Genomic DNA, 15493 nt, shown 5'->3' on the forward strand with positions numbered 1-15493 from the left:
CACTGCTGCTGGCCTCCTTTGTCACTCACTGACAATGCCTGAAATATGGCTGTAGACAAAATATTTATGACAGTGGCTGGAAATTACAAAGCTGGGCAGGATATCACATCTATCACAGCATCACCTGGGTGTTTTACATCGTGTGTGTCTTGGTCAGTGCCAGCACAGCAGTGTTCATGGTTTTCTGGCATTTCAAAAACATTGTATTTCTCTCAAATTTTACCAGGATAAGGGCAGAAGTGAGAAGATAATGAGTTTCCTTTGATTAATCTCACTTGGTAAAGCTCTCCTTCCTCTGTGTTTGGATTTTTATCAACTACTGCAGAAAGAGTCCTGGCCATACAAAGCAGTCCAGGACAAACAGGGAACCTTCTGCCACTAAAAATCCTAACAGACCAAGGACTGATCCTATCTGCCCACAGAGCTTGATTTTGCACCTCTTCAGCCAAATGGTGATCTTTCCTCTGGCTGCATGGAGCAGACTCCTGCTTTAGGGACCAGAATAATTCCTAAGAAGCCACACAGGTGTCCAACCAAGCAACGCCCCCCTGCATGTTGCACTCTTTCCTCATCTACTCGACCTGACGTCCTTTATTCCAACCAAGTCTTTGCATTTCAGATTTCCAGAGCAGCTAGCTGCCATTAACAGTGTATGACCAAGTCTGGGCTGTCCAAACACACCCAAATGCCACTGTAACTTGCCTGTGACCCCATTGCTGAAGAGCAGGTGCATGGCACACTGGCCAAGACACACAGGGCTGTTCCTAGAAGATGCCTGTTCCAGAGCTGCATTGGTGCCTGCTTCCTGCTCTCCAGTGCAGCTTCACCAGTTTCCTTTGTCTAACCAAAGTGCAAAAGCTGTTCTCAGGTGGGAATTTTACTTAGGACTATGTAAAATGTGTAGGCACAAAGCACTGCAAAAGACCAGGTCACTCATTCCAGGTCTGAGTGAATTCTTTCCCTGTCCACACTTCCCAGGGTCACCTCTCAAACTCTGGCCTGTGTTTTCAGCAGCTGGAGAAACCATCGACCACATCACACAAAAGTAAAGACTTATTCACTTTTTATTTTTTTCCACAACAAAAGGAGAGCCACTCCCGTGAAATCCTCTCCAGATCTGTGGGTCCAGGTTGCTGGTTTTCTCCATGTAGGCATGTAAAAATCATGAATTGTGAAAAAAGGGGTGATGAAGTGCTCTTTGGAGTGCTTGCAGAAGAGGCATAGTTTAGATAATGGCTTTTTTTTTTCTTCTCTGGGTGGAGTTTGAGCCATCTGGGACTTGATCATTGAACATTGATATGAACAAGGAGAGGAGTATAACATAAAGAGGACAGCAACAACCCTGAGGCTGGAGATTGCTGTGGTTGCTGGTGTCATATGCTGAAGCAGAAATTTGTCTGACATTTTGGGAGGGGAAGGCACTGCTGGTCAGTCCTGGCTGCTGCGCTGGGGACGTGCTGATTCATTTGGCTCCGAGGAGAATGCCCTTTGCAGCAGAGAGGAGGCTCGTGTCTGTGCAGTGCTCAGGAGGAATTGTGCCATCACACCCCACAAACAGTGAACAGTGTCGAGTTGTGAAAGGGCTTGTGCCAGTAAGTCTCACCTGTGATGTTTTTGGCAGGCCATCGAACCAACAGCCAGGGAAGGCTCACAGACTGGTGATGCACTGTATCCTCACATTTTGCAGTCTTTGCTGGTGGAGGTTGGCTAGATATCCCTGGCTTGGCCCCTTAAAGGGACTTCTTGCCAGGACAGTGGGTCCCTGTAAGATGAAACAGAAGTCAGGCAAAGAGTAAGATATTGATATTTCCCCACGAGGTCATGTAGGATCCCAGAAGAAACCATACCTGAAAACCAAAGAGCCCTCAGTCACAGACTCACAGAGGAGGTGCAGTGCATGTAAAGCTGTGACAGTACCCCAGGAAACCCAGGCCATTCACATGGAGTATGTCCAGCTCTAGACTAGTATAGATACTCAGACACACACAAGGGCAGTGTGGATTTAGACATTTTGGGGGCTAGACTTGAGTCCTGGATAAGCCTCAGCTTTATTTCAACTAACTCAGCTTTGTTATTTTTTAATAGTGAATACTGTGCAGAGCTCTCTCCCAAGAGCTCTGGAAGCTGCCAATCCAGTTCAGAAAGGAGGCTGGGTGTGTGGTGCTCCTCTCCAATGATTTTTACTGCACAGTAGCTTTTAGCCAGGTTCCAGCAGCATCCTGGTGGCACCAGTGATAACAGGGTAAAACTATTTGGCCTCTTTTGGTTTGGACAGTCATCCATGAGGCACTAAGAGAGCTACCTACAGTGAGCTATTGCAGCTGTTGGTCACTGCTGACCTGGGCCACATTTGATTGCTGATCCTGAGAGGAGAGGTTTCACTCTGTCATTCTTCTCCAGAGGTTTCTGCTCTTCCTGGAAAAAATATTCAAGGGCATTTCTAATGGATGCAGAAAAAACAAGCAAACACATCCCCAGGCTTTTACTCCTGTGCTGGTATTGCATTGCTTCCTCTGACCCTGTCTCCTCCCAGCACTGCCTAGATTTCAGGTTGCATAGGCTGGGTGGAATATATTTTAGAACAAGACTCTATTTAGCCGTGATGTCAACTGCAGCCAACTATAAAAAGCTCAGTAATGCTCTTTGAAAGTGTAACAGCTGCTGCTCTACACAGTCCCTGGTGTATTACAAGTCCGCCCTACTTCATGTTCACACAACCAAAATAAAATACAATAGCAATCATTAAATAGTTCAAGGAATTTGGGACATAGTCTCCCCAGAAACCAGGAGGAATTCAAGGTTAGACAAACTGAGTAATTTTGCACAGTTTGTTAACAGAAAGGTAATTTTACCTGGATTTGCAAAATTGACTTTTACCTCCCATTGACTATGTGCTATCAATGATCCCTACACAGTGACAACAGAGCAGCAAACCTTCCTTTGGGCAGCTCTGCTGGGTCTTGTTCACACACAAACTGAGCTCTTACATGGGGTAAGTCCATCAATATGTTACCCAAAATATAAAACTCATTTTCATCCTTAACAGGATTTGGTCATATATATTTAAAAAAACACTGATCAGGCCAAAATTTCCCATAAAAGCAGGAAAGGAAACAGTTGAACGAAATGTTATTTATTAATCTAGAAGAACAGACAAAAGTGAATGACTGTGGAGTTGTGCTAGCACTGCATACCCTCACAGTACTAGAGAGGTGGTTTTGGCTGGGTCTTTGTTAAGGACAGCTTTGAAATGCTGGATGTTGTAGCAGTAAAGTCTTTAAAGTTTTTTTGGGTTTTTTTTGGGGGGGTTGGGGTTTTTTTTTTGCGTGTTTGTTGTTGTTGTTGTTTTTGTTTTGGGGTTTTTTCCCAAAAATGTGAGCAATAAACATTCAGGAGTGATCCCTGCATTTCACTCTGTGGACTTGCTTCTATTGAGGACTTGGAAAAATCTTCCAGGCATATGTCTGCTTGACTAGAAAATGGGAAGGGTTGAGCAACCTGCCCACAATGACGTGAGAGTCAGTGATGGCAGAGCAAGAAGGTGAGCCTGGCTGTGCTTTCCCCATTGCTGCTGGCCTGCCATCTGGTGAGCTGACATCACCAGTGGCACATGCAATTCCACTTTCTGAACCCAACTGAGACAGCTCAAACATATGAGTCCAGGAAGCAACAGCTACATAAAAAAGAAGGAAAGTTGCAGAAGAAAATCTCATGAGTGCCCAGTTTGCTGTAGTGGTTGTTTGAAGTCTGGCTGGGCTGAGCTGCGGCTTGGCAGGGCCTGTGGTGGGGACCAGCCAGGCTGAGGGACAGCACCCTCCTGCCTTGCAGAGCCTCCAGCTCCTTTCTGCACCCTTGACAGGACTAAACAGCGCAAAGTGGCTGCAATGTTGCAGGCAGGGTGGTTTGGTTTGTAGTGCAGATAGCCTTTGTAGTGTGGGTGGGGAGCAGGCTGTTCCAAGGGACGTGCCAACTCCTGTGACAGGGCTTTGGAGCAGTGTGAGCTCACCAGGCTGTGAGGAAATGGTCACTGCCAGACAAGGCTGTTCCCAGAGGTGACAGGACAGTCTCAGGCCACGTGAGCAATGGTTTGGCATCAGCCAAAGCCACTGGGATGGAAACGTGCACACCGTGGGATGGGCTTGGCATGTCTCTGAGCACTGGCTGCACCCAGCTCCCATGAAGGGATGCTTGATCCATGAGGGAATCAGAGGCACCCAGAAATGAAAGCAAGCAGTCTCCAGGCAGACAGAAGGCTTGGGAGGGAGCCAGGGAGCAGCCCCCGTGCCTGTCCTTCCCTGACTCCCTGACAGCTCTCTGGAAACCCCCTCGGGCTCCCCCACCTTGCTGTGCACGGTGTGAGCAGGAAAAGGACCTGGCTGGGGAGTGGTTTCTTCTACCCACAGATACACATGCAAACACAGAGTGTATGCTTGTTTAAATAAAGTGACGCTGAGGAAAGGTGACTTGTGTCAACACACAGAGACTAATTTACATGCTACAGTGTGTAGCAATATGGTGTCAGGTAAAAGCTGGCACATTTTTCATGTCCAGCCATGTAGACATAATGGTATCACAGAGGGAGACGAGTTGCTGTGGAATTAAAGGTTGTGTTTTCTTTAACAGCACCTAGGAAACAGGATACTGGAAATCCTTGAACATTCAATAACTTCCCAGCCAGTTCCTCTAATAGTCTGCAGATTATTTAAGATTTTACTATATCCCTTGACAACTAAGAGCTCAGTTCTTTAGATATTGAGCAGCCTCTATTCTAAATAGGGACAGCCAAAACTTTCTGCAAAGCTTTTCTCTACCTTTGTCTGAGGATTTGTGACAAGCAACTGGCTTCCACACTTCTAGAAGTGAGACAGGCAAATTGTTGGCCATGAGCCCATTTGATTAAAGAAGAGTAAAAACAGCCCTGCAATCCTAGATGGGTGATGATGAAATTGTCTGTCTCACACAACAGCCATGGAAACCTCGGGCTCCTGGTGTTCTGACTCCCTGGCTATGATTTTCCACGGTGACCAAGTGATTTATTTAATCCTTTCACTACTTCTTTGTAGTCTTGGATCTTGGAGGTGTCAGGAGGAATCATCAAACCAACTCCTGCAACACATTAGACGGGAACATCTTGTGCTGTACCACTGGGGAATAAAAAAAACCTACTTCCTTTCAAAACACATGTTTTTCCCTGTAATATATTTTACAAGCTGAGAAAAACAAGCCCTTTCAAAAAATAAAATTAGCTGACAATTTGGACCCCTTTGCAATGAATGTGATCCCAAAGCTAACATCTTGTTTCTTTCACAGGTGATTATAACAATTTTTCTTCTTTGGATCTTCATGACTTTCCAGCCCTTCTGAAGGATTTTTCTCCTGTCTCTTAGATGGCAGTTAGAAAGATGAAAATTGTGTTGTGCATTAGGTTACTTGCCTCTAAGTAAGCATTATTCTCATCAAACCAGATAATACTGGATACTCTTACTTATTTCTGTGGGATTTGGGAGTCCTAATCAGGATCAGCCCCTTCCTGACCACTTAAGCCAGGGGACTGGACTATTCTCTTAAAGTAATCAACACTGAGATAATGACGTTTTTGCACCCAAAATGTAGTGAGGCAGTTTGGAACAAGTAGCCACTGACCTGCAAGTGGCATTTCACACCACAGTGATAAGGTTCAACCCTCAAAGATTGCTACTGCCCTCTTTTTGGATAGAGAGGATTAGCAAGAACCAGCTGTCTGTCATGGCTAACAGGCTATGGGCACACTACCAGTGATGCCTGTGACTCCATCCAGCAAGGAATTTCCTTCCCCGGGTTTTGATCTAGAAAGAAATGTCAGTTGATGCTCCGAATATTAGAGCCTGTTCTTTAGCTGGCAAATACCATTGTTCTGTTGTTGTTTTAAAGGCTACTGAAGAATTGCAGTGATGGGCACTCTGTGGAGGCCTGTATTAACATCAACACCATGAGATATTAATGTATTTTGATCTTAAGGGCTTGTCTATACCAGAGATACAGAGTTTTTTTGCTGTATCTCAGTAATGTTAAAGACACAATCCTCATGCCTATGTGTGTATAGCTACACCTAAATGAGGGCTTTTATCAGCAAAAGACCCAGTTCTTAACTCACATAATTGCACTGCTAAGGCTCCTTGAGTGCAGCCCAGCTTATATAGATTCTGCAGGCAGAAGGACACCAGAGAATTTCTCCTTTCATCATGACAGTGTTTTATCTCGGGGGCCAGTGCTGACATTCTGAGCGTTGTTAACCTCTGCTGCTTTAGGACTGGTGTGTAGGAGCACATCACCACTGAATCAGGCATTCAGATACTTCTCTCCTGGGAATGTTGTTCAGGAATCTCGCTGGTGAAATGTACTGACCTCGGTTAAGCTTTTCCTTTGAGAACTATTACCCTGTTTTTCCCACACATGCCAGCCATCCCAGACCCCACTTAACAAGGTGCATTATGAGGTCCCCAGTGCATGACTTGATGATTACTTTAAATCATATGTTAATATGTTGTTCCCCTCTTCATTCAAAGGTTTCATTATCTTTTAGCAAAGCATGTGAAAGGAAAATTATTCATGTATCTCTGTACTTAAGAGAAAAACATATGATGTCTTCAGCAGCAATTCCTCTCAGTCATCAGCAAGATAGGGACCAGAAGGTGTGTAAATAAACTACAGACAATTTTAGCTGAAGGGGCTGGGCCAGACTATGGATGTACTAAACATGACAGTGTTGAAGTCTGGGTTGGTGAAAAGTAAGGGCTTGGCAGCTTGAGCAGATCCCCCCTGCTGTTTCTTTTGCCATCTCCCTCATTCCCACTCCTCTCCTTGCAGCCTTTCACCCTGACAATTGCACTGACTCAGTTTACAGGGCTGGGCTGTGAATCAGATCTGGGAATAAGGCCAGGAGAGAGAGAGGGAGAAGAGGTATAAAAGGAAGGAGGCTGCATTTCACTGCAATCCAGTATTGCCACTGAAACCCCCCTGTACCAAAATACAGCCTTCTGCAATGATGGAGAGAGAAGCCACAGCTTTTCCAAAAGGAGCATCTGTAAGCCAGGAGAAGGCACAGTTAACCAGTGCAGCCCCTACACAAACTTCACTTTGTGACTCTGGCTTGCAACAAAGGATCTTGCACTACTGAGAAAGGATGTTACTGCTTATCTCCTGAAAAGACAGCCTACTCACAGAGAGAATGGGAAGTCCTGGCTCAGCAGTTTGTTCTGTGCTGTCCATTAGGAAACTGAACTGAAAAGATTTTAGCTCAAAGTTTCCATTTTTGTTCACTAGCCTCACACTCCATAATCTGCTCTGATTTTATTATCCTCAATAGGAAATAAAAAGAAATGAGAGGGGAAAAAGGTGTCAAAAGACTATTGCCAGAGTGGTGAGCCCTATGTGATTCTCAGCAGTTCTGCTGTGCAGTGCATTTCACTCTATAGTTGTTGCCACTGTGAGTAACTTCCGAGGTCCACAAAAGCCACAAAGGGACGGAAGTCCATAGATTTAGTCCTGCCAGCCTCTCCACTAGCAGTCCACAAATGAGAGCAGGTTGAAATTGCCTGCTGGGGTGCAGTACTACTCATACCGAACAAGAGAGATAAAAATACACTTCCTGTACTGGAAAGATGTTCATTAGAGCAGAAGAGCACAGGTAGGGAAGCAAACTATCGAGTGATCTGACTCTGGCAGAACAGCAGGATGGCTGGATAGGCGTGGCTGCTCTTTAGGCTGCAGTTTGGTATTGCAGCTGGGCTATGTACAAGCTGGTTTCTGTCTCCGTTTCCTATTTGCACTGCTTTCCTTGTGTTGCATTTAGTGGCTGTGGAGCCACAGGGAGAATCTGCTCATCTGGCTGACAACAGAGGCAAACCAACCAAGCCATAAAAATGAGGAGTTTTCAGCCATATAGGCCACCTGGATCAACACACCCTGAAGCCACTCCATTGCTAGATGCAGTGCAAGGGAAAGGGCAGGAAACGCAGCTGGGAGCAGCAGTGGAGCAACCACTGCTGTTTGGCATTAGCTCATGGCTGTAACTGCTGTGCCCAAAGCTTTCCCATCCTCACTTCCCTGCTCCTGGCAGCGTGCTCTTGCTGCTGCCAGTGGTTTCCCAACTCCTTGGTGAACCAGGCCTGCCCTCCGAGCCAGCAGAGAACTAACCCAGCTGCTTAAAGAGGTGAAGAGGATTGCTGAGAGGCCCAACTAACTTAACAGCTGGCAACCAGGATGTTGATGGGAGTGTGTGGTGTATGGCTGGGAGCAGGCCAGGGCTGCAGACATCTCACGAAACCTCATTCTCAATTTAACTCAAAGCAGGAGAAATAACCCCAAACAACAACACAAAAAAGTGAGCCACAGCTGAGCAGCTGAGAACCAGCCACATGCTTTCCATTAAAGAGTGCAGAGCAAGAGGGACAGGCTTACTGCATGCTTTTGAAAGGTGTGTTATCCTTCTGTTTGCTGAGTAGAAGGGGTGACGTGGATGGCGCCACGTGTTGCACACACAGCCTTGCTCTCACCAAGAGAGAGGCAGTAGGGGCAGCAGTTTTGCAGAGAAATCTCCTCTCAACCTGACATTTCCTGTGCCACTGGATAGCTTGGAGTCTCAAAGGTAGACACAGTTAATTTGAAAATAAAGCCAAAAAAGAAAAGGACACAGGAGGGAAGAAGCTGGTATGTAGCACAGCACAGAAGAGGATGTGTCTGGAGCATCAGAGCTCAGGGTCAGCTGTGTGCCACCTCTGTCCTCTTTGGGGACACGTGCTAGTTGAGGTCATACCCTGCCACAGAGGTACAACTCGCTTTCTGGATGTGTTTGACAAGAGGATCCGTAGGTGCTCTGAATTTACATGGATATAATTTTTTCATCTGGCTGTTGGTTCACGTTTTTTTCTGGGCACATAGCCAAAATTGCAGTTGCTAATTGCATCAATTTCCCTGTTCTCTCTTCTGTAAAATCACTTCATTAGAGGAGTTGGTTAAATTCAGGAAGTGCTCCAATTCCTGGCCATATCTCATTTGGCAAAGGCTTGCAGATAAAAGTGCAGTGCTGCTTCTCCCAGGTCCTGTGCCTGTGAAGGGCGTGCCTGTTTACACAGCTACACCGCAGCAGATGCAATCATATCAGCATGAGATAATGGAACCGGTATCGCTTCATTTATGAGGCTGAGCTGCTCTTTTATGGTCACCTGGAGCTGGGATAGCTGCCTCCATGCCATGGGATGTTTCCTGTCTCTCAGAATGGGAATATTTAGTGAAGATGGACCTTAGCACGTGTATGTTTCCTCAGGAGTTGCTCGAGCACCCTGCCAATGAACCTGATTTCAGCAGGATTTGCTGACATGGCTAAAAAGCTATTGCCAATATCCTACATCCAATTAACTTATTTTGCACCTCATACAATAAGTTAGAGAAATTGGTGTGAATGTCATCATAAATTACAGACATGCAAGGCATTGGAGTGTGATCCTTGAGTTCAACATGTCCTGAACATCTAAAGAGTTACTGAGAACATCTGCTGTCACACATATGTTAGGGTCACCATGAACTCCTAAACTTCAGGAAAAGCAACAAGTAGACAAAAAAAGAGCAGTTTGGTGGTAAATGAGTTTGAGTGGTCACCGAAATGGGCAACAAGGGCAGATGATAATGATGACTCTATGATTCATTCTAAGTCCTGGAAAAAGATGTTTTCCAACATCCAAAGTCAATTTCTATGAAATTACTGTGATCAAGAGAACTATAAGGGGAAAACAAAAATATGCTCTTACTCTGGCTTGTATCAGACATAAGCACAAATAAAATTTGGTTTTCTTCATGTTTCTAGCAGAGTTGAGAGCACACTACACTGTAACCGTGCCTCCCTGGGTGGGGAGTGTCAGAGCAGCTCCTAACCAAACAGCTGATCTCTGTCCTATAAGGAAAGGCAGGCAGACCAAGACAAAACCTTTAATTCAACCAAAAGAGCTTGAACACTTTCTTCCTTCTGGTCCTGGTTCTATTCAGCCAGTACAACTCCCACGAACACAAAATAAAGATGGTAAGAAGAGGAATAGGACGGTCATGTTATGGAGAAAGGTCAATCCTGTCAATACCCACAAAGGCAACTCAATTTCCAGACTTTGAGGAATTTAATTAATCTATTAATCTGGTCACTCTCCCAGAGATACACGTAGCCTTACCTACGAGGCACTGCACTCCTTCCCAGCTATGGAAGCCCTGGGCTGCCACCATAGCACTGGGGCTGGGAGTGATGGTCACACCCAGTTTATTGAATGTAGCCATTCCTGAGAAACTGATAAAAATATTTCCTGAGTGATTTGTATTTCTGAACCCACAGCACAGTGCCAGACCCAGCTGCTCAGAGATGTTCCTTTGAGATAATCAAATATTTAGCAGCTGCTGCTGCAGCAAACAGCACATCAGGCCACATCTCTCCAAGTGGGGCTCTTCCTCTGTTGGACACCACCACAGGAGTGGGACTCCTCCAAAGGACAGCCAAAGCCACGGGAAGCACTGGGTTTCATCCAGGGCTGTCTGGGAGGAAGGGCTGCTGCTCTGGTACCAAGAAGAGAGGAAGAGCTCTTTGTTTACATGAGGCCAGTGCCCTATGAACGTTTTGATTCTTTATTGTATTATTTCAGTGAGGAGGTTGGTATTTTTAACAGTCAAACACTCACCAGGTTGAATTAAATAATTCATTAATTCTCTATAAAATTTCTAGGTCTATGTTCCTTACTGGAGAGCACTGTACTTAAGGGACCAGACTCCCTCTCTGGGACTTGTATTTCTTTTGTGTTTCTTTTCCCACGCAGAAGCTGCTGTTCCAAGAAATGAATGAACAATTTACTGGCTGAACTTAGCATTTTCATCTTATCTGTGAATTAAGCTAAGGGTTTTCTCCAACACATAAATTATTGGGAACTCTTTGTCATAATCATGAGGGAAATATGTCTCCATTTACAGGATTGATGAGCAATTCACTGAAGGTGTTGCAAGTCATACTGATTGCATGCCAGGGAACAGTCAGCTCAAATAAGCATTGCTGCAAATTCAAAATTTTCTTCTAGAAAAATGTTTCATCATTTACGTGATCCCAGACCAGGACTTCCTGACTCCTCCCAAGATTTAAACTTCAATTTTTTTCCTAAAATACCACCTCACAGCTACTCCCCTTCCTACACCTGACGGATCTTCAGTCAGACACAGCTCTGTCAGGGACACCTGCTCTGACTCTGCAGCTGGGACCTCTCCAAGAGTTTATGGTGCCCTTCCTGGAGAAAGCTGCTCTGCTGGTGCCAGCTCACGTGCCCCTTGCATGGCAGAGCAAAGCTGGCATGAGGAGAGAGGAATGGCCTCACATTTGATAAGCACACTGAGCGTTTGCTGCGGGGCTAGCACGAGATAAATCAATTTTCTGTAATTATTCCAAAGTAGCTCATCAGCACCTTGGATTTAGTTTGGCCTCCAAACACACAAAGGGCTGCCTGGTTTCAGGCCAGTCTCCTTCCATGAAGCAGAAACACCTCTGGTTTTAACAGCAGGGAAAGTATTTTCTTCCATTTGGGTAAAACAGAAAATCTGTAGTGATCAGTCAGAACTTCAGCTTCTCTTACTCTGAGGATGCATTTTAAGGGTAAAGAATTCAGTTTCTAAAGCAGGAACTATGGATTAAAGTGTAGAATTAATGCCAGAAGAAAATATTTATGAAGTGCATATTCCTCAAGCCAAGAAGGAAATGTGTCAGACCAAAACTTTCAAAACTGAAATTTCAATAGAAGTGATTTATAAATTAACTATTAAATGTTAAAGTGAAGCTGGCTGTGATGGTGAAGTGACAGACCTGTAAGGCAGGGTGCAGGTTTGTATGAGGAGATAAAATCATCTGTTCTGTTGTTAGACTGGTCTGTGAGGCAGCACCAAATAGTCAGTACAGAGAACTGTGTGCTCTGGAGAGCTCCAGCCAACAAAAGGGGGTGGTGCAGCCTCATTTTGCAGTCTTTGGCAGGAAAAAACAAACTACACGGTGTTACATTTGATCCTCAATAAACAAAAATGCTAGTGAAGAGGCGACAAAGGATTTCCAATTAGTTGTAAAATTTATTTTGAAGCTTAGGTGACTCATCATCTAAACCAAATTCTGCCCCATGTGTAGTAAACAGTGCCTTGAGTGGCATTGTCTCCCAAGAAATACTAACTGGAAATTAAGTAATTTAATTTAAAGCTATACATTTCATGTAAAGAAATGTATTCCACTGTCCCTTTCACCCAAAGGCTTCTAAGCACTTTGTAAGTGTGAAAATGAAATTTCTTCAACATTCCTGAGAGATCAACAGGTGGATCCAAAGCCACTTTGAACAGCAGATAAACTAGGCAGTGTGACAAACTTCAAGAGATAACCCTAGAGGGAGGCACAGGCTTTGGGGAGACGGGTGAGACTCCCACCCCTCGAGTTTAATGAGGCTGCAGAGGTCTGCAGTTGTCTCCTTTAGCACTGGCTTCATGAACCAGCAGGCAGGGATGTGCCACTTCCCAGGTGTGCAGCCTGAATCGTGGTTTGGCTGAAAAATGTGACCAAAAGCACTCCATGCTAATGCAGTCTCTCTCAAAATCCTGCAAGCAAGACTGTGTGAGCTGGGAATAAACCTCTGCAGCCGTGCATGGCAGCGACTCTCTCCCTTTCCAGGATAATAGTATTATTGTAAGCAGTGTTTCACGGTCACAAGGGAATGAGCTAATTGCAGATACAGCTCTTGGAGAAGTAATTGCCTTGTGCTCTTTTTACCCTTCTCTGGCTCATTTCTTTCCTGTGTGAGGCCTGAAGCATGATTTCTAGAGACGAGGACAAGAGGTCAGCGGCAGACCTTCCAGCTGGACCAAAAGGCTTTTACAGAATCAGAGAATTGTCACGGTTGGAAGGGACCTTTGGAGATCACCAGTCCCTGCCAAGGCAGGGTCACCTGGAGCAGGTGACACAGAACTCATCCAGGCAGGCTCTCCAGAGAGGGAGGCTCCATGACCTCCCTGGGCAGCAGTCCCAGTGCAAAAGGCTGAGGTGGAACTCCTTGTGTTACACTTTACAGCCATTGCTCCACGTCCTGTCAGGGGCACCACCGAAAGTCTCGGCACTTTCAGATAATTTTATGAGTTAATGAGATTCCCCCCCAGTCTTGTCTTCTCCAGGCTCAACAGGCCCAGCTCCCGCAGTCTCTCCTCACGAGGGAGATACCGCTGTTGGAAAACCATTACCAACCAGCGCGGACAGGGCTCCCTCAGACACTCACGGCCATGCCGGGATCGCCGGGGCCCGGCAGCCCAGCCCCCGGAGCCGGCAGTGCCCCTGAGGGGAGGGGACGAGCCGGCAGCCAGCCCATCCCCGGCTCATCGCGGGGCCCGGCAGCCCAGCCCCCGGAGCAGGCAGTGCCCCTGAGGGGAGGGGACGAGCCGGCAGCCAGCCCATCCCCGGCTCATCCCGGCCCGGCAGCCCAGCCCCCGGAGCAGGCAGTGTCCCTGAGGGGAGGGGACGAGCCGGCAGCCAGCCCATCCCCGGCTCATCGCGGGGCCCGGCAGCCGCGGGGCGGGGCCGCGGGCGGGCCCGGAAGATCCGGGTCGGAGGGGACGGGAAGTCGGGACGTGGCCGCCGCAGCGGAGCAGCAGGCGGAGGGCGGGTGGGAGGCGGCGGCGGAGGAGGATGGCGGCGGTGCTGAGCTCGGACCGGCTCGAGGTCTCGGTGGACGGGCTGACGCTGAGCCCCACCGCCGAGGTGCCGCCCTGCGAAGCGCGGCCGGCGCAGGGCGAGCCGGCGGCGGGGCGGGGCCGAGCGGGCCCCGGCTCCCCGGGCGCGGCGGAGGCCGGCGGCGAGGCGGCGGAGGAGGCGGCGCTGAGCCTGGAGCGGCGCTGGGGCTTCGCGCTGGAGGAGCTCTACGGGCTGGCGCTGCGCTTCTTCAAAGGTGAGCCCGGCCGCCGGCCCGGCCCGGCCCCCCGGAACCGGGGCAGCTGCCGGCAGCGGGGAGCCCCGGGCGGCATCGCCCGCCGGGCCGGGCTGCGGGGCGCGGCCGCAGGAGGGCTCGGGGCCAGCAGCGTGGGGATGCGCTTTGCCTGGTGCCGGCCGGCTGCTCGGGCCCGGTGTGGCGGAGCCGGGGTGGGTGTGCAGCCCCCGGCTGGAGCCGCAGCCAGTGGCACGGGAGCGGAGAGCTCCGCTCGCCGTGCCCGCTGCCGGCCCGGGTCGTGGCGGAGGAGCCGTGCCCTCTCCTCAGCGTGCCGGCTCCAGGGCTGGCCGTGCTGCCTCAGGACGAGAGGGCACAGTTCTTGAGCTGTGCCTGGGGAGGTTCAGGTTGGGCGTTACGAAGAATTTCTATGCCAAAAGGGCGGTTGGACGGTGGAATGCGCTGCCCAGGAGGTGCTGGAGTCATGTCTGTAGACTGGACGTGGCACTCAGTGCCGTGGTCTGCTTGACACAGCAGTGTTCGGTCAGAAGTTGGCCTCCATGGTCTCAGAGGTCTTTTCTAACCTAAGTGATTTTGTGACTCTGTGTGCCACCATGACCCCCGCAGGCAGCTGTGAAATACCGAGGGTGTAGACCTGGAATGCTTTTGCTGGGATCCCCTGTAGGCAGGTTTGCTTCTGTGGGAAGGTGGACGTACCTTGCCCCACTCCGTTTCCTCCCAAGGGAGGAGTGAGCTGTGGGGTTTTGAGGGAAGAGCTGTGCTCACGACATTGAGCACATTTCAGCAGTGTGTCTGTCGCTCCTGTGGCTTTCAGGCAGACACTGTCAGGTGGAGCAGGGAGCCCAGCCTCCTGCCTGCCTGGGGAAGACAAGCTGTGCACTTGGAAAGGTCAGTCCTGTGGCAGTCAGTTGTTAGGTGACCTCCCAGGGAGGCTGCCTCTTCTGAGGGCAAGCACTTGCTGGCAGGTGGAAACCCTGCTGGAAGGACAAAGCTGTCTTTCTTCACATTGCCTGACCTGCACCTGGTAGTTCCTAGGAGCATATATTCTCTAAGCAGTTTTCTCAAGCCCTTGAGGTTCTTTGACTCTGTTCTGATGCCCTTCCACAAGTAGTTATTTTATTAGCATGCTAATATAGAGAGGAGTTATTTTTTTAAGCTGTAAAAAACATGAGGGATCATAAGATCTTTTTTTTCTTCCTGTGTCAGAGCTTATCAGGATGTGGAAGCATTGTACTCAATGTCTCTTCTTTCTGTAAAAGAAGTTGCTTAAAAGAGTTCTGGTTGTGTTTAATGATGCAGAAAGAAATGTCTCTGCAGCAGCAAATTCCCTTTCTTGGTCAGCTGTGGTCTTTTTCTGGCTTGGGTTGAATATTCTACAGGAACCTGTTTTACAGTGTGAACTTGTGTTTACAGTGCAAAAGTTGCATGCTGTGAATGACTTTATATTGTTGCTATGTAGTAATAACCTATATCTATTATATCACGTTTGAACAGAATTTATGTTCTGGCTTTATCTCCTCTCTAATGATAAA

The 15493-nt window shown here is 47.9% G+C and overlaps 1 protein-coding gene across 5 annotated transcripts in view; it reads left to right on the forward strand.

Moving 5' to 3' along the window:
* ACBD3 (acyl-CoA binding domain containing 3) overlaps nt 1-15493 on the forward strand; it is a 40207-nt gene that overhangs the window by 9088 nt on the left and 15626 nt on the right. The window contains exons 1-2 of one of the 5 annotated variants that reach the window (XM_064415359.1): nt 14586-14629; nt 14776-14849. The exons of 2 other annotated variants lie outside the window; for them this stretch is intronic. In XM_064415359.1, coding sequence (XP_064271429.1) covers nt 14601-14629; nt 14776-14849 — 103 coding nt within the window. In that variant the 5' untranslated portion in view covers nt 14586-14600. Of the gene's footprint in view, nt 1-13690; nt 13965-14382; nt 14414-14585; nt 14630-14775; nt 14850-15493 lie in introns of those variants that run through there. 2 more of the 5 variants (XM_064415358.1, XM_064415360.1) reach the window with 2 other exon arrangements.

Source organism: Passer domesticus, chromosome 3 (assembly GCF_036417665.1).
Source record: "Passer domesticus isolate bPasDom1 chromosome 3, bPasDom1.hap1, whole genome shotgun sequence".
Lineage (NCBI taxonomy): Eukaryota > Metazoa > Chordata > Aves > Passeriformes > Passeridae > Passer > Passer domesticus.